Consider the following 23,508-nt stretch of genomic DNA (forward strand, 5'->3'; position numbering starts at 1 on the left):
TCCACTACCCCCCAACCTCCATACATACCGATGGCCTACTCACCACTTTGTATTAAAGCTGCCTCTTTTCTTCATCTCATCCTGAAGCCAGTATGCTCTTAAGTATGAGCTTTGTGTCGTATTCACCTTTGTTCCCCGGTGCCTGATGGATAGCAAGTGAACATCTGTTCAGCAAGTGCATTATTCCACATTCATATTAAGGAAAACATCAGTCAAAATAAGTGATAGTTAATGTGTCATCTCTGAGTTGGTCCAAAGGTATCTGACCAACCGTATCCAGTCTGGGGCATCGCCTTTGGAGTAGGACATTGCCACCATGTATATTCTGGCTTCGACATCATCAAATATCACTTAGTATGTCTACGGTGTTCTCATTTGAGGCATTTGTGTGATGTTGAGTGTTAGAACCGGGCAGAGAACAGTCCATCTGTCCCTGATCCATCGACACTGATCCATGGTAATATATGGGGGTGGGGGGTTAATAACCACAGCTGTCCTTTGCACTGTACAGGTGTTACTTCACCTGATCTTTCTGATACTAGGTAGGTAGTGTCCTTTCCGCACATGGGAGGCTCAGGCGTAGGGTTTAACTGAGCAGCTGGCACGTGGTCACACTCGGGGTAGGTGGGGAGGCAGAATTCTGACTCCAAAGCCTGTGTCTTGCACCCCTGTGCTCTAATCCCTCTCGGCACTAATTCTGCCACTTGAGGCCCTGTCAATCCCTGTCTCCACGAGATCATATTAGATGATGAAGAGTTTACTGCACTGAAATCTAGTTACTAACTGGAAAGCCACCCACCACCACCACCAGACTAGTCCGTAACACTACGATGGTGGTCTAGTAACCTCCATCACCGCCAGCCCATAACTCCATTACTCGCCTCCTGTGCCTCCTACCCAGATGTCTAAGACCCTTCTCACCTCACCACCCTCCTCCAGCACTGTGGCGGCCCTGTCAGTAAACGACAATCCCCTTTTCAAAGCAGCAGAGCTTGAGCATTATTCTCTTCTTAGTGAAACACTCATTTGAGATGATTCACGCTTCCTTCTGGAGAGGTCACAAACTAGTTATTTCTTCTGGAGTATTAACCTGCCAGCAAAACCTCAGTATTCCATAACTAATGGAATTAGCTTTTTTGCATTTTTGAAACTCAGGTACTCACTGGTCTTATATCTATTATTTTTCCGTGATCCTTCAGAATAGCTAACAGGAAACTTACAGTGTCATCAGATGCATGTAATGCCTATGGACTGGAAGTCTTGAAATCATGCCGGGTGATTGATTCCCTTGGCCTATAAAACCCTCTTGCTTATTTAGTTTATTTATTTAGAAACTAAATGGTGCTCATTAAAGTGAAGATGAAGGAATAAGGACAACGCGAGAGTTCTTTGTTTTTCTTGGCAATTAATACTGCCCCGTCCTTCTCGGTCAGTGGCTCCAGCCTCCTGGGCCCTGCACTGAACCCCACTAATGACAGACCGTTTTCGTGGCCCTTGACTTTCCAGCTTTTAACTAGTCCTTTAAGATCTGAGCTCATCAAAGAATTCCCTGAGTGACCGTATCGATCCCTTTGAATCAATATTTCCCAAACTTGGCTCTGAGTTAATTCCCTTACTGACCAAATCTTCCAAAAGTACCAGGTAAATACCTTAAATAGACCTAGAATGATCGGCTTCTGCCTTTTTATTACAGTAGGCATCAAACACCAAGGCAAGGCAGAGAGAGAGAAGCAAACTGCTGTTAAAGAGAGACCCAACTGTGAAATGAAAGGGGGCACGTTTTTAGAAGCTGCAGGGGTATCTAAAAGGTTTAACAAATGTGAAATTGGCATTCAGCTGAGCCTCAGCAAAAGAAATCCTCAGTCATTCTGCAAGCGGGCCCATTTCCCCCAAATTAGGGAACTAAAGAACCACTCAGACAGCTTATTAAAAATGGAGATTGTTAGGCTGTACGTAGGTGGTCAGGTTTGAGACCTAAAAATGGTTTTAACAGTCACCACAGGAAAGTCTGAGGTGGGCAAGTGCAGGACCTCACTTTGGAAAAGTGCAGTTTCCTATCTGGTTATGTTTACCGTTGTTTAATGGCTTAATTTTAACTCTGAGTAGAGGTCAACCTTTTTTTTTTTTTTTTAGTAGGCATAATGTTAAAAAGTAAATAGATACATCATAATAAGCTGCTAGATCTGTCTGCACAACATAGTTTTATACTTCCTCAGAGTCATGGCGAAGCAGAAGAATGTGAGAATTCTAGTGGTTTTGTATATGGCTTTAATTTCATCGTAACCATCCTCCCCCTAAGTCTATCAAGTCAAATCTGTGTCATTCTTATGCTTTCCTCTAGAACCAAGGGGCTAGTGAATTCCAAACGCTGGAGAAGGATAGGACTTGGGCCCATACCAGTCTAACCACCCAGACCAAGATTAGAGTGCACGCGGGGAAACGAAACAGGTGGGAGTCAGTAGGAGCAAAATGGCAGAACGTAGCCAGCTGACGAGGGCTGTGGAATCCAGTGTGCAGTGGTGGTTTGGTTAGAGCGAGAGCCTGTCGTTCTCTGGCAAGGTGAAATGTCGGCCCTTTAGAATCTCACACAGTTTGAATCCCAGCTTTGCCATGCACTAGCCATGGGACCCTTGGGCCAGTTTCTTCTCTCTGCCTCATGTTCCTCATCCCAAAATGGAATTTAACAATTTATCTCTGTTTGGGAGAATTCAGTGACGTGTATGTAAGGTGCTTTGCACAATGTTTGACGCTAGCTGGTAGCAATTTTTAGTGGTTTTTGAGATTTAAGGTCTTTGCAGTCCATGTCATGAGAAACAGGACAAGGAGATTCCAAGTTTAGCTCAAGGAATTGTATGTCTCGTAGGCTGAGAGGTTGAGATGTGCGGTCTGAGTGTAGCAATGGAAAGAGGTGCGTGGTTCCAAAGGCAAGATCAGATGGAGGGAGGTTAACCTAATACATAAAAACACAGCTCTGAAGCTCATAACAAGTGAAGAACAGAAACACCATGGAGATCTTCTGAGAGGGGATAAAAAATAAAAATGATATTTCTGCCTGGGAGTCCTAAGAAATAATTGTCCAGGTTGAATGTGGACCATGGTTTCCCATCTGCACATGGCAAAATGGGCATAGAGGATGGCATTCGTGTGGCTCCTGAGGATCTGTTCTGCTGGTATAATTGGGACTCAGAAGTTTGGGAAATTGAAACAGCATCTGCTCGGTTCCCAGCTCATCCCAACTTGGGATTTCATCTACACAAAGCAAACTTTAACCATTTGGAGACTAAGTAGAAAGCAATAAAGGGAAGCACTTTATTTTTTTTTTGTTTTGTTTTGTTTTGTAGGGAACATAAATTCAAACAAAAAATATCTGTAAGTTTCTTTTTTTTCACCCTTTTATTCCTAGCTCCCTAGTTTTTCCCAGAAGCAAAATGTTGTGAGCCTTTCTGCTTGTCAGTCTAGAGCTATTCTACATATAAATAAGCACATGTTTATTTAACCAATCAATATTGATGGACATTTAAGCTGCCTCAAATCTCTAAAATTACGATTTTGCTGCTGCCCTTGTGTATTCTGTTTTATGCACTTGAACAAATCCATCTGTAGGATAAATTCCCTACAAATAAAGACTCTGGGTTGAAAGGCATGTGCTTATTTAATTTGGATATTGTCTGATGAAATTTCCCTCCAAGACATTCTACTTGTTTATGCCAACCCCACTTCCCCTCACTTCCCCCCAACACACACCTCATCCATTTTGACAGGGCCCCTGTGATCCCACCGAAGCAAAGTCCTAGCCTTAGCTAACTTTTCTAACCGTTGTTAGTCTGATGAGTAAGAACCAGAATTTGTGTTAACTGCTTTTCTCCATAAGCAAGGTTGCCTGCCTTTCATTTCTTTGAAGGCCATTTGTTACTTGTTTTCTGTGAACCATCTGGAACCTCTATTCTTGAGTCATGCTCTTCAATAAAGATCAGGCTGATGAAGTAAAATTAATAATGTCATCTTAGCCTTTTTAACAGTGAAGGAAGGGAAGGAAGGGAAGGCTGGGAAGAGTTGATATTTACCAGACATTTTCTGAAAGCAGCTTTCCAGAAGTTCAGGTAACAGTCAGCATGATACCATGCCCTGGAATAAGGGCAGCATAAAAATAGCCAGGAGAAAGGAATTAATTTCTAATACCCATGTTTCCTTTCCTGTTTGGGAGTTTATTGAGAACTTTCCACTCAGACTTCTTAAATTCATGACATTGTGAATTTCCCTGGGGCATTTGATCAGGGACGGATGAATCTGCTTTTAGTTTCAATTAAAATTCTAATATATTGGATCTAAAATCACAGCCACATCCCAAGACTCGGCAATAGTTTCATTGGAGCAAAGGCTGCAGATTTTAAAATACCAAAACTGCTGTAGTTTAAGCAATTCACTAAAAAAAGGGTTAGAATAATTAGAGGAACATCCCCGTAGGCTCATGTTATAAGAAACACAGAAACCTACCTAATCATCCCCTACTGAATGGTGAATGGTTTCAACATCCACTTTCTGCAGCTGAGACCTCAAAAGCAGGAGCTATTGCTGTGCTAACAGCTCAACTAGCATCATCCTGTGGCTGACTAATGGACGCTGTATCTGTATTAAAGGCAATTAAGCAAGCCTTTAAAAATTAGGCCCAGTGTATGGCTTCAGAGGCTAACCGGATGTTTATAATTGAAGCTTCTGAAAAAACCTACGAGAATTGGGGAGCAGCAAGAGGATCCTTTGAGGAGATTTTTAAGCACTTACAAAAACCAAAATAGATTAATCCCATCTGTATCACCTCAGAAATATGTACCCAGTGTTCAGCTCCGGCTCCTGCTAACACTGGTATCTTTTGCAGTTAGGCTATCTAAAACCTGGCCTAAATAGTGCATGCATTTTTATTCATTGAACCTGAACTTCTTTCTGGAATGAATAATTTTATTCATTCGGGTGAGTCGGATGGTTCTGCAGAGTGGAAGAATAACACTCTTAGCTCATGCCGAGTCTACCATAGCTCTTGAAGTGCAAAGGATGATAAAGAACTGGCTCTTACAACATTATTTTACACACTAGCAGCTGCGTTTTCCTGGCGATGATTATTTTTTCGTACTGTTCCCTAAGGGTTCCTGTATGATACTGCGTGGGGAAGCATTTAAAGCAGTGGCTAGGGGCAAGTCAGTGCTGTTACCCACCTAAAAAGGGGGGGATCTTCCCTTTAGGCAAAGAGTGGGTGCTGGAATACAGAAATCAGAGACAAAAAAAATCTGTACGAATCCAAGAAGGGAAAGCACCGTTAGATTTATTAGAAGTGAATGCTCTGAAGGAAAACAACTATATGTTTTTTTTCCAGTATTTTTTTAAGACAGGAAAGAGATTGAATACACTCTTACTCATAAGCCTTAGTGTAAAAATGAACTCGTGAAAATATTTATTTTTTGGACTCATCCTGAAATTGATCTGGAGTTGCAGAAATCCTGGATTTCACCACAAAATTCTGAAGCCCTTCCTCACAGTTTCTCGGTGCCTCACAATTAGAAAGCCACTGCAAAACTTAGCAAGAATAACATCACGTTAAAATGGATTTTCTGGAAGGAGATTTTCAAGGCCTGCTTCTCTGCTTACAGCCATTTGATAGCAGTTCCGCCGAAGGAAAATTTCAGACTCAAAGATGGAGGCACATCTCCTACTGTAGCTCACACCAGATACTCAGTTATCACCAAACCTTAAAGGTTCTCCTCACTCCTGAAGATATAGAATATTTTATTCTGCAGTTTTGCAGAGACTATCATATAAGGGAAACCTGGGGGAATTTGCAACTAAAGTGACGCTTTTATGAATAGACACTTGATAAATTACCTAGGGAGAATTAAAATTTGATGCACTACAACATTCATTCAACAAACATTTGCTTTGCTTCTGTGCTGTGCCAGGTACCGTAATAGGCGCCGGGAACTGATGCTGAATACGATGCCACTTTTGTAGCTACTAAAGTAATCAAAACAAGAGCTCCCAACCTATGTGGATTCAGACATCACCTGCACTAACACCAGAATTAGACATTCTTGAGTCGATTGCTTGGAAAATGTCTTCAAATAAATACAGATTGGGAAATTTTTCTTCTGCCAATTAGTAGTCTGTGTAAAAAAATCTAAACCACGACCCAGAATCTTAATTTTGACCTTTTCGGACACGAGAAAAATGAGATAGGGGTTTCTTTTCTCTCTAGTTGCTTTAAAAAACAATAACATTAAAACCACTAAGTTACTGTAAGAAATCATCCCTAATTAACAGACCTAACATTTGTAATGTGTCACATTTCTAAGATGTTGACACAATTTTCTTCTCAAACCCATTATGAAAAAGGTAGTTTTTCAAATATACTTTCTGCTTACTGCCAAATAGTATGCTTCCACTGAATTCAGTCAGAACTTGCAGCATTATATTGGTCTAATGGCCCGCTCTGTTTCATTTCTACCAAATCGGAATTGAAATAAGTGACAGGTATCCTGGAAACCATAATGAGTAAATGCACCTAGTCCTATCCCTCAGTTGGACATGGCAAAGATCAAATTATTTCATTGCGCTGTAGTTCCTGGCATAGAAATGCTTAATAAATGTCCAAAAATAGAGCATCTGGGGGCCCAGATAAGTGAAATGTGTTACCTGAGGTCACATAGCTAAATGGCAGCCAGACCAGAGTTAAGTGCTAACTATCGTTCTTCTAATATCATATTAAAAGAACTTCTTTTGATCATATAGCGGCACAGTATCTCTTAGGACTTAAGAGAACACAGGGCTATAGAATCAAGTTGCATGGGTTCAAGTCCCAGCTCTGCCATTTACTAGCTGTGTGACTTGGGAAAGTTAGTCTCTTTTTCTGTTTCATTATTTATATCATAAAGATAGTAATTGGTTGTTGGAAGAATCAATTAATAGATGGCTGGGTACTCAAAAATATTAGCTTCCCCCCCCCCCATGAGTAGTTAGAGAACATGATTATTGCACTAGTGTTTAGTCAGGAAGCTGATTCTGGCTGACACCATCTGCTGTAAAAACATAGTACTTACATCTATTCTGCTAACGGAGCCCCAGTCGGGCTAGTGGGCTGCAGTCTGGACTAGTGGTGGTGCTTCCCAACTTTTTCTCATCCTCAGCACACAGAGGAGGTGATACATTTGGGGTAAACAGACAAGGCTGCTTGAGGCTCCAGCCTCTCTTGGTTCTGCCCATCAATTGAGAGGCTCTACTGAGATATTTGTCAGCATCTCCCTGATGCTTTAGTTCTGATTAGGAACGTAGAGTTGTCCCCACTTGGGTTAAAAGTAAAACAAGAGCCAGTTTTCCCCAACCAGGCTCCCCTGGAAGGTGTTTAGAGAATTTGTGTGCTACCACGCGGGCTACATAGACGCTGTTCCTGCCTCCAGGAACCCTGCTGTGAAGCTAAGACTTGGGCCATCAATAGGTGAGAATAACTCCGCATACAGGCAGCACGTAAGTGTGCAATGAGCAATCCAGAGAAGATGCTGGAAATCTCCTGACCCTCCTCCGCATGTCACGGGGGAAGAAACTGAGACCCAGGTGATAATTCAGGGCACTTTTTGCTGCCCCCTGTCGCCGCCTCCATGGGAAAGGTGGGTGTCCTTGGTTATGTTCCAGGTTGCAGAGGTGAAGCTGAACTGTGGCCCCCAGAAGCCAAAGTCACACCTTCCTCCACATTCTCACACACACAATGTAAGACTGTCCTGATCAAAGTCTCCAAGAGGCAGCCGGGGTGGACCAGAGACGCAGCTCATGGGGCAACGTGGGGGACAGCCAGTGCCATTTCTTCTGGAATGTGTCCTGCACGGCAGCAGAGGCCAACTCCACACCTCCCGGCCCCAGTGCCCCAAGCGCCAGGCCTGCAACCTCTGCTCACATTATTTTAGAAATATCCCAGAGGGTTCCTCGCCTCACTCAGTCCGCTGACGTTGTCCAGGTCCTGCCTTGTCGCCCTCTCCCCACTGAGAGACTGGAGTGTCCTACCAGTCTGTCCCGGACACAACGCTCAGAATGAGCTTTCTAAACTGCAGTTCCAGTTATGCCCTGCTCTGGCTTAAGCCTTTTCCCCGGCACCCTGTTGCCCTCCAGATAGCCAGACCCCCTTAACCCTTCCTACCCGGTGTCAGCTTGTCTTCTTAGCCTCATCTCCTGCTACTGCGATCCTCACTCCCTCTCCTCCAGCCCCCCACCCCCCGCTCTTTCAACCACCTTCCTTTGCTCAGACTGTTTCTTAGGCCTGTAATAGCCATTTCTGTTTCCACCTTTTCACTTGAAAGAAGTTCCATGAAACAAATAAATAAAAATAGATAACAAAATAACACACTGCCACTTATTCAAAGCATGCAAGTTATGAAAATGCGAGAAACCCAACTACATCAAGCAAAAATAATCAAATAAATAAATAACAAAAAAAATTTACTGGACCTTATAATTGAAAAGTTCCGTGGTAGACCAGCTTCAGGCATGGCTGGAACCAGGGCTTCGAATGATACAATTAGGAATTTCTCTCTCTTTCCATCTACCTTCAACCTCTGCTCAGGTCTCTATGTGTTAGCTTCATTCTTGCAAGATAATTCTTTGTGTCCAGAGAATGTGATCATAAGTAGCATTAACTTATATCATCCTTATAGTCAGAGCCAACTTACTCATTAGGCCCAGTAGGTGCAGTCTGTTGGGTTCATAGTACTTTTTAGGGGCCCACAAAACTGTTTTAATTCCTTTTAAAGTCGTTAGAAAAAAGTGAACTTTAATTATTAAAGAAAATGGTTCAATTTAATATATGGTATTAACATGTTTGTTTTTATACAAACACAGTCATAAAGTATAATTTCTATTTTTTTATATACAGAAGAGATAAAAGCAGAAGTGCTTAAGGCCCAGGAAAGTCACAATAAGGCCCTGGTTGACTCTTAAAAGGGAAGAGAGACCTTTTCTCTCAGTTTCCGTGTGTTAAACCTCAGGGTAAACTCTGTCCCGGACTGGGTCACGACCCAGAACAAATCACTCTGCTTGGATGGATGGAGAACTTTGATCAGCCAGGCTTCCCCACCCCTGCGGGGAAATATCAACCTCACACACTCACAAGAATGGGTTCCTGGAGTAAGAAAGAGGATTCTGTTTTAAGAACGTCCACCAAAACTTGACTATCTCCCCCAAGTGCTCCTCTCCTTATGACACTTTCTCCAACACCTTCGCCAACCCCAGAAGAACTAGTTGCATCCACCTCTGTGCGCCCTCAGCAGCTGCTTCTAGTGCGATTGTAACGGCCTGAATCACAGGCTTGTGAGCGCCTTGAAGACAGAGTGGAGGAGCAGGAAGTAGAAATCTGGTTTCTGGGAATGAGCAAAGAGAAGGGGTTAGCTTTGCCTGCGGGTGTGAGGAGGAGATCTTCGATGTGAGTCTTAAAGGCTGGAAGTCTTCCTGGAGGAAAGGGTGTTTTAGCTGGGTTGAGAGATGAGGAAGGACCTGAGGGGGCAGAAAGAGGTGAAAGGTACCAGAATGGAAAGAACTTGGGATGTAGAGAGAATGTAGCAGGAGGTGAGCTGAAAAGACAATGGCACAAGATCGTGGGGTGGGGGCAAGGGATGGGCGCGAGTGACACATCAACAAATGTGGTCTTTATCCTGTAATCCAGGGCTCTTAACCTCGGTCCGCAGAGGGGCTACAGAGGGCCAGAAATTGAGTGTGAAATGTTGCATCTTAGTGACTTTTTCCGTAGAGAAGGTCCATGGTTTTTATCACATTTCCAAAATGAGTTTCCGTCTTAAATGCTTAAGAATCACTAGCTAAGAATTTTTTAAGGTTTAAGCTCTCCGATGTATACAAATTTCTACTTTCAGCTTTTTCTTTGAGTGCAATGTTGCCATTCTGTCCTGTTCTACAATAACCCTTGGGTCTATTTGTCGAACTGATTTCTCTGGGTTTTTTCATGCTTAGAGAACATCTTTTAAAAAACAAAGAGGAATATCAAGGCACTTGGCTTTTCTAAATCCTAACTTTGACACCCTCCACAGCTACCCGCTCCCTTCCCCAGGGCTCAGCAGCTCAGACCGGCTGCCTTTTGGCATCGAGGAGAATGGGGGCACGCCATTCACTACCAAAGCTTCGGGAAGGCACCACCACCACCACCACCAGCACCAGCATCACCCAAACTATGGCCTCTCGCTGACCTTGGAGAACAAGGAGGGGCCTTTGAGGTCCCCAAACTCTAGCAGTAAACCCATTACAAGTGAGTAGAGGGTGGGGGGTAGGGTAGAGGGAGGGACGATGTAGGCATGCGTGGCCGACTTCTGTGTATCCCCAAGACAGACCCTTCAGGAGCAGCATGGAACGTTTGTACTATCAGTGCTGGGGTACGAGGTCTGGGCAACAGCAGACAAGAGCTTTGTGCATTTAGGTAGGAGCAATTTAAGGAGCAGGGTTTACCAGTAACCTGTGATTTCATGACAAGGTAATCCCTTCACCTCAGTCCGTAGCAGATCTCTGCTTCCACAGTATCCGGTGCTGGCTCAAAGCAAAGGAAGAAGGAAAGAGGGGAGTGAGGTGTCTAAAATCTCTATTTTCATAATTTCAGGAAAACAAATTCTATTGCCTTTCTGACAGGCTTTTTTTTTTCTGAGAGGAAGGCAACATCAATCAGGTAGACCCGGTGGGCACTGTTACAGGTCCCAGTGAGAGAAGTTACGGGAACAGAGTAAGCAATTAGAAACATTTTTAGCAATATAACAGTGATTTTACAGCTGTTAAAACTAATTTTAAAATGTGGGCTTGGATTTTATATGTTATTTTATTTTTCTCAAAATTTATTTTTATTATATTTTATCAAAGAATGGGTCTGTAATAGATGGAGGTGGGAGGATGAACTGATTCTTTATCACACTTGGCTAGAAAAAGCACTGAGGGGGGCAGGAGTCAAGAGGCTTCAATTCTTGTTCTCACTATCGATTCCAGTCCCCTCTTGGGTCCTCAGTTTTCTCGTCTATGAAATGAGGTGGAGGGGGTCTAGATGGATGGCCGAGGAATCTTGTAGTGCTGACATTTCATGAGTCTGTGAGCTGGTGAAAAGAAAGAGCCATCACACCTTGTACCTATAGATGAAAAGGAAACAATTCTGGGTTGGCTGAGCCAGAAATGGGAACGCATCCCCCACTTGGTGTTGGAGAATCGAAACTCTGTGCCCTCATCCCTATCCACACTGCCCTTGGCCTAGGCCACGTCTCATCTTTTTGTATCTGGACAACTGTAACAAGCCCCTAACGGCCACCTCCTCCAGCACAATCTTTGATTACAGCTGCCACAGTGAGAGCTCTCGCCCGATAGCTCTGATCAAATGCCTAAAGACTTTTCCATGGGTCTTTGCTGCCCTGGGATAAAACCCACGCTTCTGCGCATGGCCACGTACAGACCTTCACAGCCTGGCCCCTGCGCACATCTCCAGCCTCCCTGTCCCTCCTCTCGTCCCCGCCCCCCACCCCACATGCTCCTTACCACGATTTAGCAACGTGGAACTCCTCCCTCCTCACCAAATGCTGTGCTGTGTCCCAGCTCTGTTGTTCTTCGTGCCCGGAATGCTTTCCTCCAGCCTAGTGCACTCCTGCACATCCTTCAGGAACCAGCCCAAATGTTGTCGGTGACGATTTTTCTAACGCTCGTCTCCAAGTGCTTTCCCTCTGGCTCCTGCGGCAATCACACGAGCATTTATCACTCTCATCTGGAGTCCTGTGCATGCATCTGTCTCATGCATGTCTTTATTCCAGCCCCTCAGATCCCAACTGCAAACAGTACTTGGCACGAGTTTTAATATGTAATGACTATTTCTTATTTGATGAATATTTAATGTCTTCATGAGTAAATACTAGTTAGTGGGAGGAGTGGTGGAGAACTAATCCAAAGTAGTACAGAAGTCAAAATCGACGAATTCGACTTCAGAATCATGACATGGTTTTTAAGGACTCAGTCAAATACCTGTTAGCCTGAACACTAATCTTTCCAATTTGCATAGTGCTTTACCATTAATAAAACATTTATACATGGATGACCTCAGTTAATATTCACAATGACCCTGCAAGGTAAGCAATTCGATTTTCATTTTAAAATGACCCAGAGACTCGGAGAGGTAAAGTGACATGCCTAGGACCACCTAGCTCATATATGGGGAGTTAGGCCATGAAACTTTGACCTCGAGTGTTCTCATACCCCATCAGCTAGTGCAGCCTCAAGGGATTCAAGCTACAGGAGAAGGAGGCAGGCAAAAAGGGTGCTGGGGGACAGGCTCTGGCAAGCGTCTTTACCACTTATATCCATCTGTCCTTTCAACCTTTCCGTATTTATTCCCCTGCTACTTGCAGAGCTGAGTCCAGGAGCACCTGCCCTGTTCAGTGAGGCTGCTGCCCATCTGAAGAAGCTGGAACTGGAAACTGTGAAGGCTGCCGGACCCTGGCCTGCTCTGCACATCAACATAAACAAGGTGCCAAGGAACCGAACTGGTGATGAGCATGGACCTGGGGCTCATGTCAAACCTTTGATCATTACCCTGGTCTGCCTCCTAAACCCTGTGCCTTTGTCTTGGAGGGGTTTCTACTCAACCTTTCCTGATGTTTCTGCTCAGCATATCTCTTACGGGCAAAGATTCTCTTACATTCTCTTTGGGTCAATTACAGCATGAGGCATTGCCCTCGGTGCTGGGGAAAACAGGCTGGACCCATCCATTAGTGATCTCCCTCTCCTTCTAACTGAAACCTCCATGTGGGAAGCATCTTCATGTACCTTTTTTCGTTTTTAGCCCTCTGTATTAATCTGCTCAGGCTGCTATAACAAAACACCATAGATCAGGTAGCTTAAACAACAAACAATTATTTCTCGCTGGGAAGTCCAAGATGAAGATGCTGTCTGATTTGGTTTCCTAGTGAGGGCTCTCTTCCTGGCTTGCAGAAAGTCACCTTCTTACTGTGTCCCCATATGCTGGGAGAGACTTACCTTTCTTCCTCTTCTTTTAAAGCCACTCATCCCATCGTGAGGTCCCCACCTCATGACCTCATCTAAATTAATTACTTCCCTAAGGCTCCATCACCAAATATCGTCACATTGGGGGTTAGGGCTTCAACATATGAATTTTGACGGGGACGGGGGGGGCATAGTTCAGTCCATAACCCTTGCTATCTCTCTCAGACTGTACCTGGCACATAGTAGGTATTCAGTAACTCTTTGCTGATGGAAGGAAGGAAAGGATCGAAGGAGGAAGGGACAGGGCAGAAGCCAAGCTCTCTTTTGGCTGGATCTTAATCCCGATGGGAAGCCTTATATAGGTCAAATTTTACCTTAGAACTGGAGAATGCCAGTGCAGGGTTTCATCTGTCATTTAATTCAACCTTCTCATCATCTGAGACCAGAGGATGGGAAATGACTTTTTCAAGGTCACCCAACAGGGGCCGGATGTGTGGACCCTGACGCCAGGTCCAGCGCCCTTTGCACTCCAACATGCTGCTTCGTCTCTACACCAGGGTTTCTTAACTTCAGCACTGATACTTCTTTGTTGTGGGAAGGCTGTCCTATGCATTGTAGGAGTTTTGCAGGATCCCTAGCTAGATGCTGCGAACCCACCAGCAATGCCCGTCCAAATGTGACAACCTGAATTCTCTCCAGACAATGTCAAATGTCCCCTGAAGGACAAACTCGCCCCCCGGTTGAGAACCACTATAGTACACATATTTTCATTTTAAAAATCCTCCAAAGAATAGTCTTCACTTGTGTGTCATTTACTCCACTCTCATGCTTAGCTTTGTCCTTTTATAAGAAGGAATAGGAAGAATTTGGAAGGTCTGGCCTGGGAAGTTCCCCCGCCTTACCCTCTCTCTTAGGAGCATGGAAGGTTCTGCCTCCTACCTGGGCCTATCCTGAACCCTAGCCAGCCCTCTAGCCTACACTGCAGAATTTCAAGGTTTCTCAGAAGACCCTCACTCCCTTGCATGTCTCCTCTTACCTCGCAAGGCAGCCTAAAGTCCCTTTGATTCCTAATGGGACCCCAACTTCAAGTCCCCACTCACCCACTTTTCTTCTATACCACCCTTCCTGATGGCCAGCTGGAAAGAATTCCTCCTGCCGAGTGGCGCTTATTCATCCAGTCAACCACTCTTCATTGAGTGGGCCTGTGCCAGGTGCCGGGGACCCAACCCAATGCATCGTGTACCCCTGGATTGGTCTTCTTCCTCTGTCTACTGGTTTTCAACTTTTCTAATGCAACACACACAATAAATGTTTTAAGAGGGTTTTACCCAGAGTTTGACAGAATCCAAACATATTTCGTGAGGAAGTATAGCATATAGTATCAGAGAACTCACAAGCTCTATGTAATTTGTAGTCGCCATGAGTATTGGGGGGACACTGATAGCGACAGTGGCTTGCTCTGGGTTAAGGCAAAGCTGAGACATTAAGCATTTGCCTGGAGCTCAAGCTATAACGCCTCCCTCTTCTCCTCCATTTGAAGAAATGCATCAGTAAGCAAGTAGGCTAGAGTGATGTCAAACAACCTTGACTTTGTCCTATCACATGAGTAAAGAATATTCACTTCACACTATGATTATCATTAATAAAACAGCAGACCTCACAAAACTTATCATGATACCACAATTGGGACCAATGGCTTCAATGACTCTTAAAGTTTTCTCTAGCCTCAAGAATCGAGAATCCTCTAATTCTTCTAAGCTTTGGATAAGTTCCTCTTAAGTTGGTGGTGAGAAGACAGTGTCATTGCCAGGTTCCAAAGTGGCACCCAAAATCATCACAGGGATTTAAATCTCATCAGATTTCAAATGTATAAACAATTTGTATAAATATTTCAAAAATGCATCTAATCATTTCTTTATCCCCAGCTGACATCCCCAAACAGATGGGCTATTTCCAGCTATAAGCCCAAGTGCCATTTATGTGTATTATTTTGAAATCTGTATTTCCATTTCGAATGATAAAGCATCTTTCCACAATTCAAATTGAATGTAAAATACAAACTGTCATGTAAAAGAGAGAAGAAAGCACAGCCTTCTGGGAGCCGTTCTCAAGGCTGGAATTGTGGTCTTATTATAATGTAAATACGTATCGCCCCTAAAGAAGCCTTTTCAAACTTGTTCATATAATGATACTCGAATTTTCCTAAATATATGTTGGCCTCTTCCTGAGTCAATTCAGTAGCTCTTGCTTTGTCCAGATCAGACAGGAGCAAGCCAGCTTGAATTTTGTGTCTAAAAAGTTTAGAATCACTAAATTCAAAGGGGAAATCAATACTGGATTCTCATTCTTTTCTTATTTTAGCCGCATTCAATTTTTTTTAAAGTAGCTCTTCGGTCATTACAGTGAGTAAAACTATATCCCCTTAAGCAATTGTCAAAAATCTCACATGGGCTTTAGAACCAATTAAATTCCTATATCCCAGCATATCATTCCAAAAAATTAACTCCAATTTAAAATTAGCTCTTCACACACTGGTGAAAACACCCATTCCAGTAGTAAACAAGTATCTTAATGTAACAGGATTTACAAACACACGATAAATTATGCTAAAGCTAATACCATAAAGCTCACCTTTCAAAACAGTAAATAAGTTTCTTATTTGCTTTTATGGAAACTGCTAAGTCCTTTGAGGTACTGATTACAGTCAAATGAGTGAGAGTTCTTCAAAGCTTAGAATCATTAGTTTCCTCACATCTGATGCTCTTTTTATATTTTTCATATCTAACCAAAGACTCTATCTTGTTTTCTCATTTGATCATCATAATAATCTTAGGAAGAAGGAAACTGAGACTCAGAGAGGGTAAGGGGAGCCAGTGCATTCGCGTAGTCAAGTCTGTCGCTTTGGAGTCACCCAGTCCTCGGTGCAAATCTTGGCTCTTCTACGAACTTCCCGTGTGACCTTGAGCAAGTGACTTATCATCTCTCTACTTTGTTTTTCTCACCTATAAAATGGGGATAGTGACAGTATCGACCTCCAAATGGGATGGTTAAGTGAGAATATTCAATGGAGCGTGCATATGCAACGCTTAGTCAGTGTCTGGCCCATAATGAGCTCTCGGTAAATGTGAGCTACTGGCATTATTTTTCTTATCATCATCCTCACCACCGTCGTCATCATCATCGTCATCTTTTTTTATGGTGACAGTAAGGGTAAGAGCTGAGATTCAAATCCAGGTCTCTGTTACATAAGGTTGCTGAGTTCTGCTTGTGCCACCAAATGGTCCTCCATGCATTTGGAGGTCCCACTGAGACACTCTGCATTCTCTGCCCTCTCGTCTTTATCAAATGATGTCCACCAACCAATTGCCCGACACTTCCTCTAGGACTTTCATCACGTTCCTGCTATGTGGACCAACAGCCTCCATAGGACTTTTGAATTAGTGGAACTTGCAGAATTTGAGCCCTTTAGATTTTGTTCTTGCCCTGGTACATTGTGGCTAACATGGCATACTAAGTCCCAATATCACTAAATTGATTTTTAACAATTGTGAGGTCTTGTGTCTTTCTTATTAAACATATCTCTTCTGATAATAACTGTATATCATTATAATCTTCTTCAGCAGGTATTTATTGAGCATCTGCTATGTGTCAGGCACCATACGAACACTGGGATATGTAATGATCAACACAGACATGTGGTTAACAATAAGATATTATATCCCGGAGTGTGATATGTATAGCATCTAAGGTTATATACATAGATGAATATTTTTAAGTTATGTAATTATTATAACGTATATTATAATAAATACAATAGTCACCAAGCTTATGATTTCAGGTATTATTGCCTAGGACACTTTTAAAATAGATAGTCCTAGGGTAAGCCACCTTAACTGGATCATATGAATTGTAGGTACATGTTTCAGTGAACACATGGGAAATGGCAAAAATAATGAAAGTGGTACCAAATTATCTATGCTACCTCAACAGTGATGTAGCATAGACACATTTCTCATTGAGAATCACATTTTTCATCATGGTTTATTGCAAACATACAAATTAATATCTTGTACTCTTTCCCTTGACTCAAAAAGTCACAGAATTGAATACTTATATGTAAGAGGTAGCAGTTATGGGGGAGATACCACGGCACTGGAGTGCAGGAGACTCAAAGCTCAAGTCCTGGTTTGCCCCTAGCAGCATGACTCTGGAAGAGCCTCATCTCTTTGAACCTTCACCCCGTCTTCCAGCTCATGGGCTCCCTAATGTACCCTCTCCCTACTTCACGTGAGAATGAGAGGATGTGCTTGTGAATTCTTTGCAAATAGTAAAAGCCCTGGTACAAATATAAGGCGTTAGTGACGTACTTGTCTAAATGTTTAAGCCTATGTGTTATTTGCCATTGTGATTAATGGGAAAAGGTTAATGTCTATGTTTTCTTTAATCTTAGCTTCCAGTCCATTGTGTGTATTTTTGTTCGTCACAGGCTGAAGAAAAAAAAGTTTCTGAGAAGACTCTTCAGACCCCACTCTTGCCTTCCCCTGTGGCCGATCACGTGAAGTGTAACATTTTGAAAGCCCAGTTGGAGAACGCTTCTCGAGTGAATGCCCAGGTGTGTGGATCCCACATGCATTCCTTCGATTTCACATCACAGGACTTTGCTCATGCCATGTAGGAAAAAAAGGGGGCACTCTAGGACCAAGATGCTGTTTCAGTCAGGGTCCTGTCAGGAAATGGGAACCACACGTGTTCTGTGAACAGGGATTTTAATCGAAAGAGTTATTAACTGGTATTAAGTGGGTAAGTGGACGTGACAGCTCTGTGCCTTGTGGTGGGCATGAGGGCTGCAGACAGCTGCGTCTCCACCTTCGCCTTCCAGCGTGCGTTCGGCTGGCCTGGCTGGCTGCGTGGGTTCCCTTCCTTCCCTACCATTCTTCGTGGAACCCACCGAAGGGAGGAGGACAAGGCTTCTATCAAAATCATTTGATGCAATTCCTCCCAGGCTTGTTACACTGATGTGAAAGGACAGATTCCGAAATCCTTTATAAGCTGTTTGGCGTTATGTGAGCACAGAGCCGATTGTTATTCCCGATCTAAAATGTGAGGTGGGGGATTAAACTGTGGGTTTGGCTTTTCCCACACCATCCTTTTCTCTTTCAGGCATGAGCTGGCACATAGCAGGTGCTCAGTAAAAGTGAGAAGGCAAGCACTGATTGCTTTTGAATGATTAAGTACCCCACGACGGGGAATGACTCAAGGAAAACATTTTTTTGTTAACTTACATAAACATCAGAGAATATTTATTATTGACTGAGTACTTGATGAACTACCTCCTTGATCCACCTTCACATTTCTATAGGACTATATTTCTATAGTCCTTTGAATGTAGGAGAATGGAAAACACTTTTGCATGCCAAGGTATTAATTTTGACTAACCTGCCTTTTTTCTTTCACAGATTGGAAAAGAAGAATCAACGTTTGTAAATATCAATAAGAAATCCAGTCTTCAGGACACTAATGTAAGGTCTGTTGCTTCTTGTTTGAATGGGGAAACAATACTCTGTATCATCAACATTATCTTCGGAACATTACTCATGAGGGCATTTGCTGAGAAAATCAAAGAGGAAGAAGAAAACAGAATGGGAGCTTGGAGAGAGAGAAAAAGCCTGGCTTAAACAACTTCCTTTCAACCTCCAAAAGGCTGCTTATGCTCAGTTTTAATGTTGCTACCTGCTGTACTAATGAAAACATCACTTCGAATTGTTTCTCAAGTGTGTATATCTGACCTTGTCATTCCCCTGCTTAAAGTCCTTTAAAGCCACCACTTTGCTCGCAGAGTGGAGTCCAGACTCCTTCCCAGAGCACGGGGGTCCCTTTTTGACCTGGCTTCTCTCGCTGCCCCAGCTCGGTTGTTCACTCTCTTCCCTTGGTCCGTTGTTGTGCTCCCCATACTGAGCTCCATCGGTGTTCTTTAAAGCTCCCAGTCCACGACCAACCCAAACCCAGAGGAAAACCTTTCTCTCCTGATCCCATAGAGAGCATAAACTCCTCTCTTCTTGTGAGAGACAATCTGTAGGTCATGGCAGCCCCACTGGCACCTTGGCGGGTGATCTACTGACACTGGCAGAGTCTCCCTTCGATAGAGTTTCCTAAAATAGGTCCACACATCACTGTACCGGTCTCTTGTTAAAAACAAAGACTCTTGGGTCCTACTCCAGACCTTTCAGATCCTTTGGGAAACGGTGGGGACAGGAAGCAGTGTTTCAGTAAGCACACGGGATGATCTAGGAACCACTGCCCTGGGGAATTCTTATACTTGATGCTAAAAATATAAACTAATATTTCTCTATGTCATCTTTGAATGCCCAGTTCACATGCTTGGTATAAATTTGTCTTACTCTGCAGACACGCACCCAGCTGCCTCCTGGACTTTTCAAAACTTTAATTCATCTCTTCCCACCCTATCCTACTATCTCTTCACCAATTTTCTCATCTTGATTAATAGCATTATTACCTGCCCATTATCCAGAGCAGACACCTGCAAGTCCTTACGCCCTCATCCAGTTGGTCCCCAAGTCCTGCCAACTTGACGTTCATATTGTCTCCCACATCCATCTTCTCCTCTTCATGACCCTCATCACAGCCTGCCTCGAGCCCTCACCATGTCTCTTCCAGGATAACCACCACTGTCGTCTCCTAGGATGCTCCCAGCCGGCCTCCTTTCACCAGCATCCTCTTCGTTGCTCTAAGGGCCTTTCTAAAATGCAAGTCTGATTATTCCTCTCCTTTGCCTAAACCTTCAGTGACTCTCACCTGCTTTCCCTTGTATTCTCAGTCCCCTGCCCTTCCACTGTAACCTTGCCCATCAGCCGCTTCAGGTCTCTACTCTGTCTCCCACCTTGGAAGTCTTCCCTCCATCTGGTTAAGTATAAACTCCTCCATGAAGCTTTCCAGCTGTTCCACCCAAGCAAAGTTATGTGCTCCCCCAGTAGACTGCGAATTCTTCCAGGGATTCTATATTCAGCTGACTCTGGGTTTCCAGCTTGAGGAAATCATGAACCAAGAATACACTGACGACAATCCCTTATTTGCTCATTCATGTGTTTATTCAACAAACATCTATTAGGCACTAGCTGCATACCTATCGCCATATTAGGCACTGACTAACAGAGAAGATGGAGGCCCAGAAGTGTTAACTTGCCAGAGGTCCCTACCGAGGACCTCAACTTGTTTTGATGTCTTTTGGTCCCAGAAGGTAATTTCTGATTTTTAAAATGAAATTAGTCATGACCACCATAAAAATGTGTGAAAGCTTTTCCTTAAAATTACTATTTTGGGTAGGACCCATTGGTTATCTGGAATATTTTCTTGAGGAAATATAAAAGTGAAATTTAATTTTTAACATTTTTATACATACATAGAATTAAAATGTTTTAGAGCAAGTTTTAAAGGTCTTCTGATTATGCATTTTTCACATTAAATACTCTATGATTCTTTATCTTAAAAAAATACATATATATTCTGAATATGTTTAAAATAACATAGCTTCTAGATTATTTGAAAATAAAAATGGGTTATCCATAGGTTTCTCTTTACTCATTTTACTAGCAAAACCTGGTTATGAATCAAACTCTGATATTGGGGAAATATGATTTTGATAGGGAAATTTTACATGATACCCCAGTTTTATTCAGTTTCTGCTTGCTATATTTTCTTTCCTATGCTTTTTTTTTGGTTTTTGGATTTTCTAAAGCATTTAAAAAATTATATTTAACAAGTCAAACAGAGAGGAGGAAAAAATGGCTATCTGGACTATCAGTTTAATTCAGGTATAAATTAACTGAGAAGGAAGTCCCTGTAACAGCCAAAACAAGGCTATAAACATTTTCATTGGTGTTGTTTGGTTTTGTTTTTGTTTATTTATGTATTTTAAAATTATAGCTGGCATACAATATTAGATAAGTTTCAATATAGTGATTTGGCATTTATATACTTTACAAAGTATATAAATGTTGAATAGGTCTAGTAACCATCTGTCACTGTGCAAAGTTATTACGATATTATTGACTCTATTCCCTATGCCATAAATTACATTCCTGTGACTTATTTTATAACCGGAAGTTTGTACTTCTTAATCCCCACCTCTTTTTGCCCATCCCCCTCTTCTCTAGCAACCATGTTCTTCTGTTTTTGGTATGTCTCTAGAAGTCCTATTCCTATTCGTGTGGAAACAACCCAACCAGCAGTGGAAAAGCCTGAAATCAAGCCTCCCCGAGTGAGGAAGTTAACAAGACAATACAGTTTGTGAGTTCTTATTGCAAGTTTTTCAATTATAACAACAAAGGTGATGCTAAATGTTCAGTTATGAGTGCTTCTTAGCCCTTCACATAATTCCCAGACGGCCATCCTAAAAATATAGTTTATTTCCAATTTACGTCATAATGAGGCTAGATCTTTCTCCCCGAAAACACTATACATTTGACATCTACATGTATTATTGAATGCTATGAACAAATTACGACAAAACTTAATGGCTTAATTAAAACAATCTGCCTTTATTACCTCATGGTTCCTGCAGATTGGGAGTCCAAGCATGGCTTAGCTGGGTCTTCTGTGTCAGGCTCTTTCACAAGGCTGCATTCAAAGTGTTGGCAAGGGCTGCAGTCTCATCTGAAGACTCATTCATGGGGTTTGGGACAGGATGCAGTTCCTCGAGGGCAGTTGGACTGAGGGCCTCAGTTCCTTGCTGGCTGTTGGCTGGAGGTTGCTTCCCTCAGTTCCTAAGTTATGGGGGCCTCTCTACTTTCTCCGTCAGAGAAAACACACAAGAAAAGCCAGAGATGGTGTTAGCAAGGTGAAAGTCACGGTCTTCTGTAACCTAATCATCAAAATGACATCCCATCCTTATCCATTAGAAGCAAATCACTAGGGCCAGCCCACCCTCAAGGTTTGGGGATTCCATGGGGACATGAAATGATAGCATGGCCTGTCAACAGAGCCAAAGCTAATCACTGAACAACACGAGACCCACAGAAGGATCCATTTCCCAAAGTGTCCCAGAACTGCCAAGACCTGTCTAATTCTGCCCAGATTAACAAAAGTTTCTTGGCCACCTACTGTGCGCACAGGACAGTTCTAGGCACCATGGGAGAAGAACAAGATGGCTTTGACTGTTCGCATCTGACGACTCACAGTTTCTTAGAGGGAAAGACAGATTACAAATAACTGTAATCTAAAGGAGACAGGTAAATGCTGTGGTAAAGGCGGCAGTGATGTTTGGAGTAGTAGCAGTGCTAATCGCAGTGGCATCTCTCATCTCTTGGCCTCGGCCATGGCACACCATGCCTGGTTGTATAACTGCTCAGTGAGCTGTGGGGGGGTCTTTGGGTGCAATGGAAAGGGTAGAGCTCTGGAATTAGAAAGACTCCTTGGTAGAGTCCTGGCTAGTTTACTGCCGGAAGCTCTTCTGGAAATTTGTCTTTGAACCTCTCTTTCTTTATCTGTAAAATGAGTGAGATAATACTTACCTCTGAGGAATTTTGTGAGGGTTAACATGAGCTGATGTGGGTAAAGCCCCCAGCAAGTGACCTGACTATAGAATGAAGTAGCTCCCCTTCCCTTCTTAAAGATCTGAAAGCTTCTGAGAAAAGGTCAAGTCTAAGGGCACCCAGAATGCTAAGTGTAGGAGAGGGAGTGTCACTCCAGATGCCATCAAGTCCGCCACTTGAACTTGAAAAGGAGAAGAGCAGGGTTTTTTTTTAAGGGCTGACACATCCCACTTCATTAGCTTTAGTAGAAACTTCTGGATAGTATAACAGCTGTATCTCCTAGGAAAGCCAAAAAAGTAAGATTCGAATAATTAACAGTCCTAATTACCTCTGTGGGCCAAATTAAACCAAGAAAAATCTGCCCTCCCGAGGATAAAGCTGGCAGGGTTAGCCTTTCCTTTTACATTTTGAAACTCAAAATGTTAGTGTCACCCATTTGGGCTGTGATCATGTTGGAAACAATGACGACTGCATGGTCTGGGAGGAAAGAAAATTTAACCAACTCACCAAATTATCCCCTTTAAGGAAACCTTTTTCAAACCTAGTATGTTTAGAAAATGATGAGTTGCTTTCTTTTTTTCCAGAAATATAACTCCACTAGTTATTTAAACATAACGTAAAAGTCTAAAAAAAGTCCAGCAAGACAGGAAAGTGCGAAGAGAGGAGTAACCACTTTCCTAGAATCACACTATCAAAAAGAAGCAATGTCCCCATTTCACGACTGTTACTTTAGATACTTTTTGATGCATATGTATTGTTAAAATAGAAATCAATTCGAAGAAAATAATCAGGCTGCACATGAAATGTTACTTGTTAAAGTGTTATCTTATGAATTTTACATGAATTTACCTCAGAGGTAAAACTGAAAGACTTAATGAACTTTAGATACATGTTTCTTTGCCATACGATCTAAGTAAGGCAAAAGGTTATTAAAAAAACATTAAGAATTTGGAGTCTTTTTCAG

At 42.7% G+C, this 23,508-nt stretch overlaps 1 protein-coding gene and 1 long non-coding RNA gene across 7 annotated transcripts in view; one reads left to right on the forward strand and one right to left on the reverse strand.

Annotated features, from left to right (window-relative positions):
- The window catches only part of EPB41L4B (erythrocyte membrane protein band 4.1 like 4B), a 117,611-nt gene that overhangs the window by 70,916 nt on the left and 23,187 nt on the right, over window positions 1-23,508 (forward strand). For 4 of the 5 annotated variants that reach the window (XM_036238962.1, XM_016130036.2, XM_036238960.1 and 1 more), the window contains exons 16-20: window positions 10,068-10,282; window positions 12,402-12,520; window positions 17,483-17,608; window positions 18,453-18,520; window positions 21,202-21,300. In XM_036238962.1, the coding sequence (XP_036094855.1) occupies window positions 10,068-10,282; window positions 12,402-12,520; window positions 17,483-17,608; window positions 18,453-18,520; window positions 21,202-21,300 (627 nt within the window). The remainder of the gene's footprint in view (window positions 1-10,067; window positions 10,283-12,401; window positions 12,521-17,482; window positions 17,609-18,452; window positions 18,521-21,201; window positions 21,301-23,508) is intronic. The other variant, XM_036238961.1, reaches the window with a different exon arrangement.
- On the reverse strand, window positions 10,841-21,851 carry LOC118615026. 2 transcript variants are annotated; one of them, XR_004956272.1, is made up of 3 exons: window positions 21,559-21,851; window positions 11,577-11,730; window positions 10,841-11,141 (listed from the first exon to the last, which is right to left on the reverse strand). It is a non-coding gene; the product is annotated as an uncharacterized LOC118615026 (long non-coding RNA). The 2 variants fall into 2 exon arrangements; XR_004956271.1 differs by having other exon boundaries at window positions 11,542-11,730.

The sequence above is a fragment of the Rousettus aegyptiacus genome, unplaced genomic scaffold, assembly GCF_014176215.1.
Source record: "Rousettus aegyptiacus isolate mRouAeg1 unplaced genomic scaffold, mRouAeg1.p scaffold_m13_p_3, whole genome shotgun sequence".
In the NCBI taxonomy this organism is placed as follows: domain Eukaryota; kingdom Metazoa; phylum Chordata; class Mammalia; order Chiroptera; family Pteropodidae; genus Rousettus; species Rousettus aegyptiacus.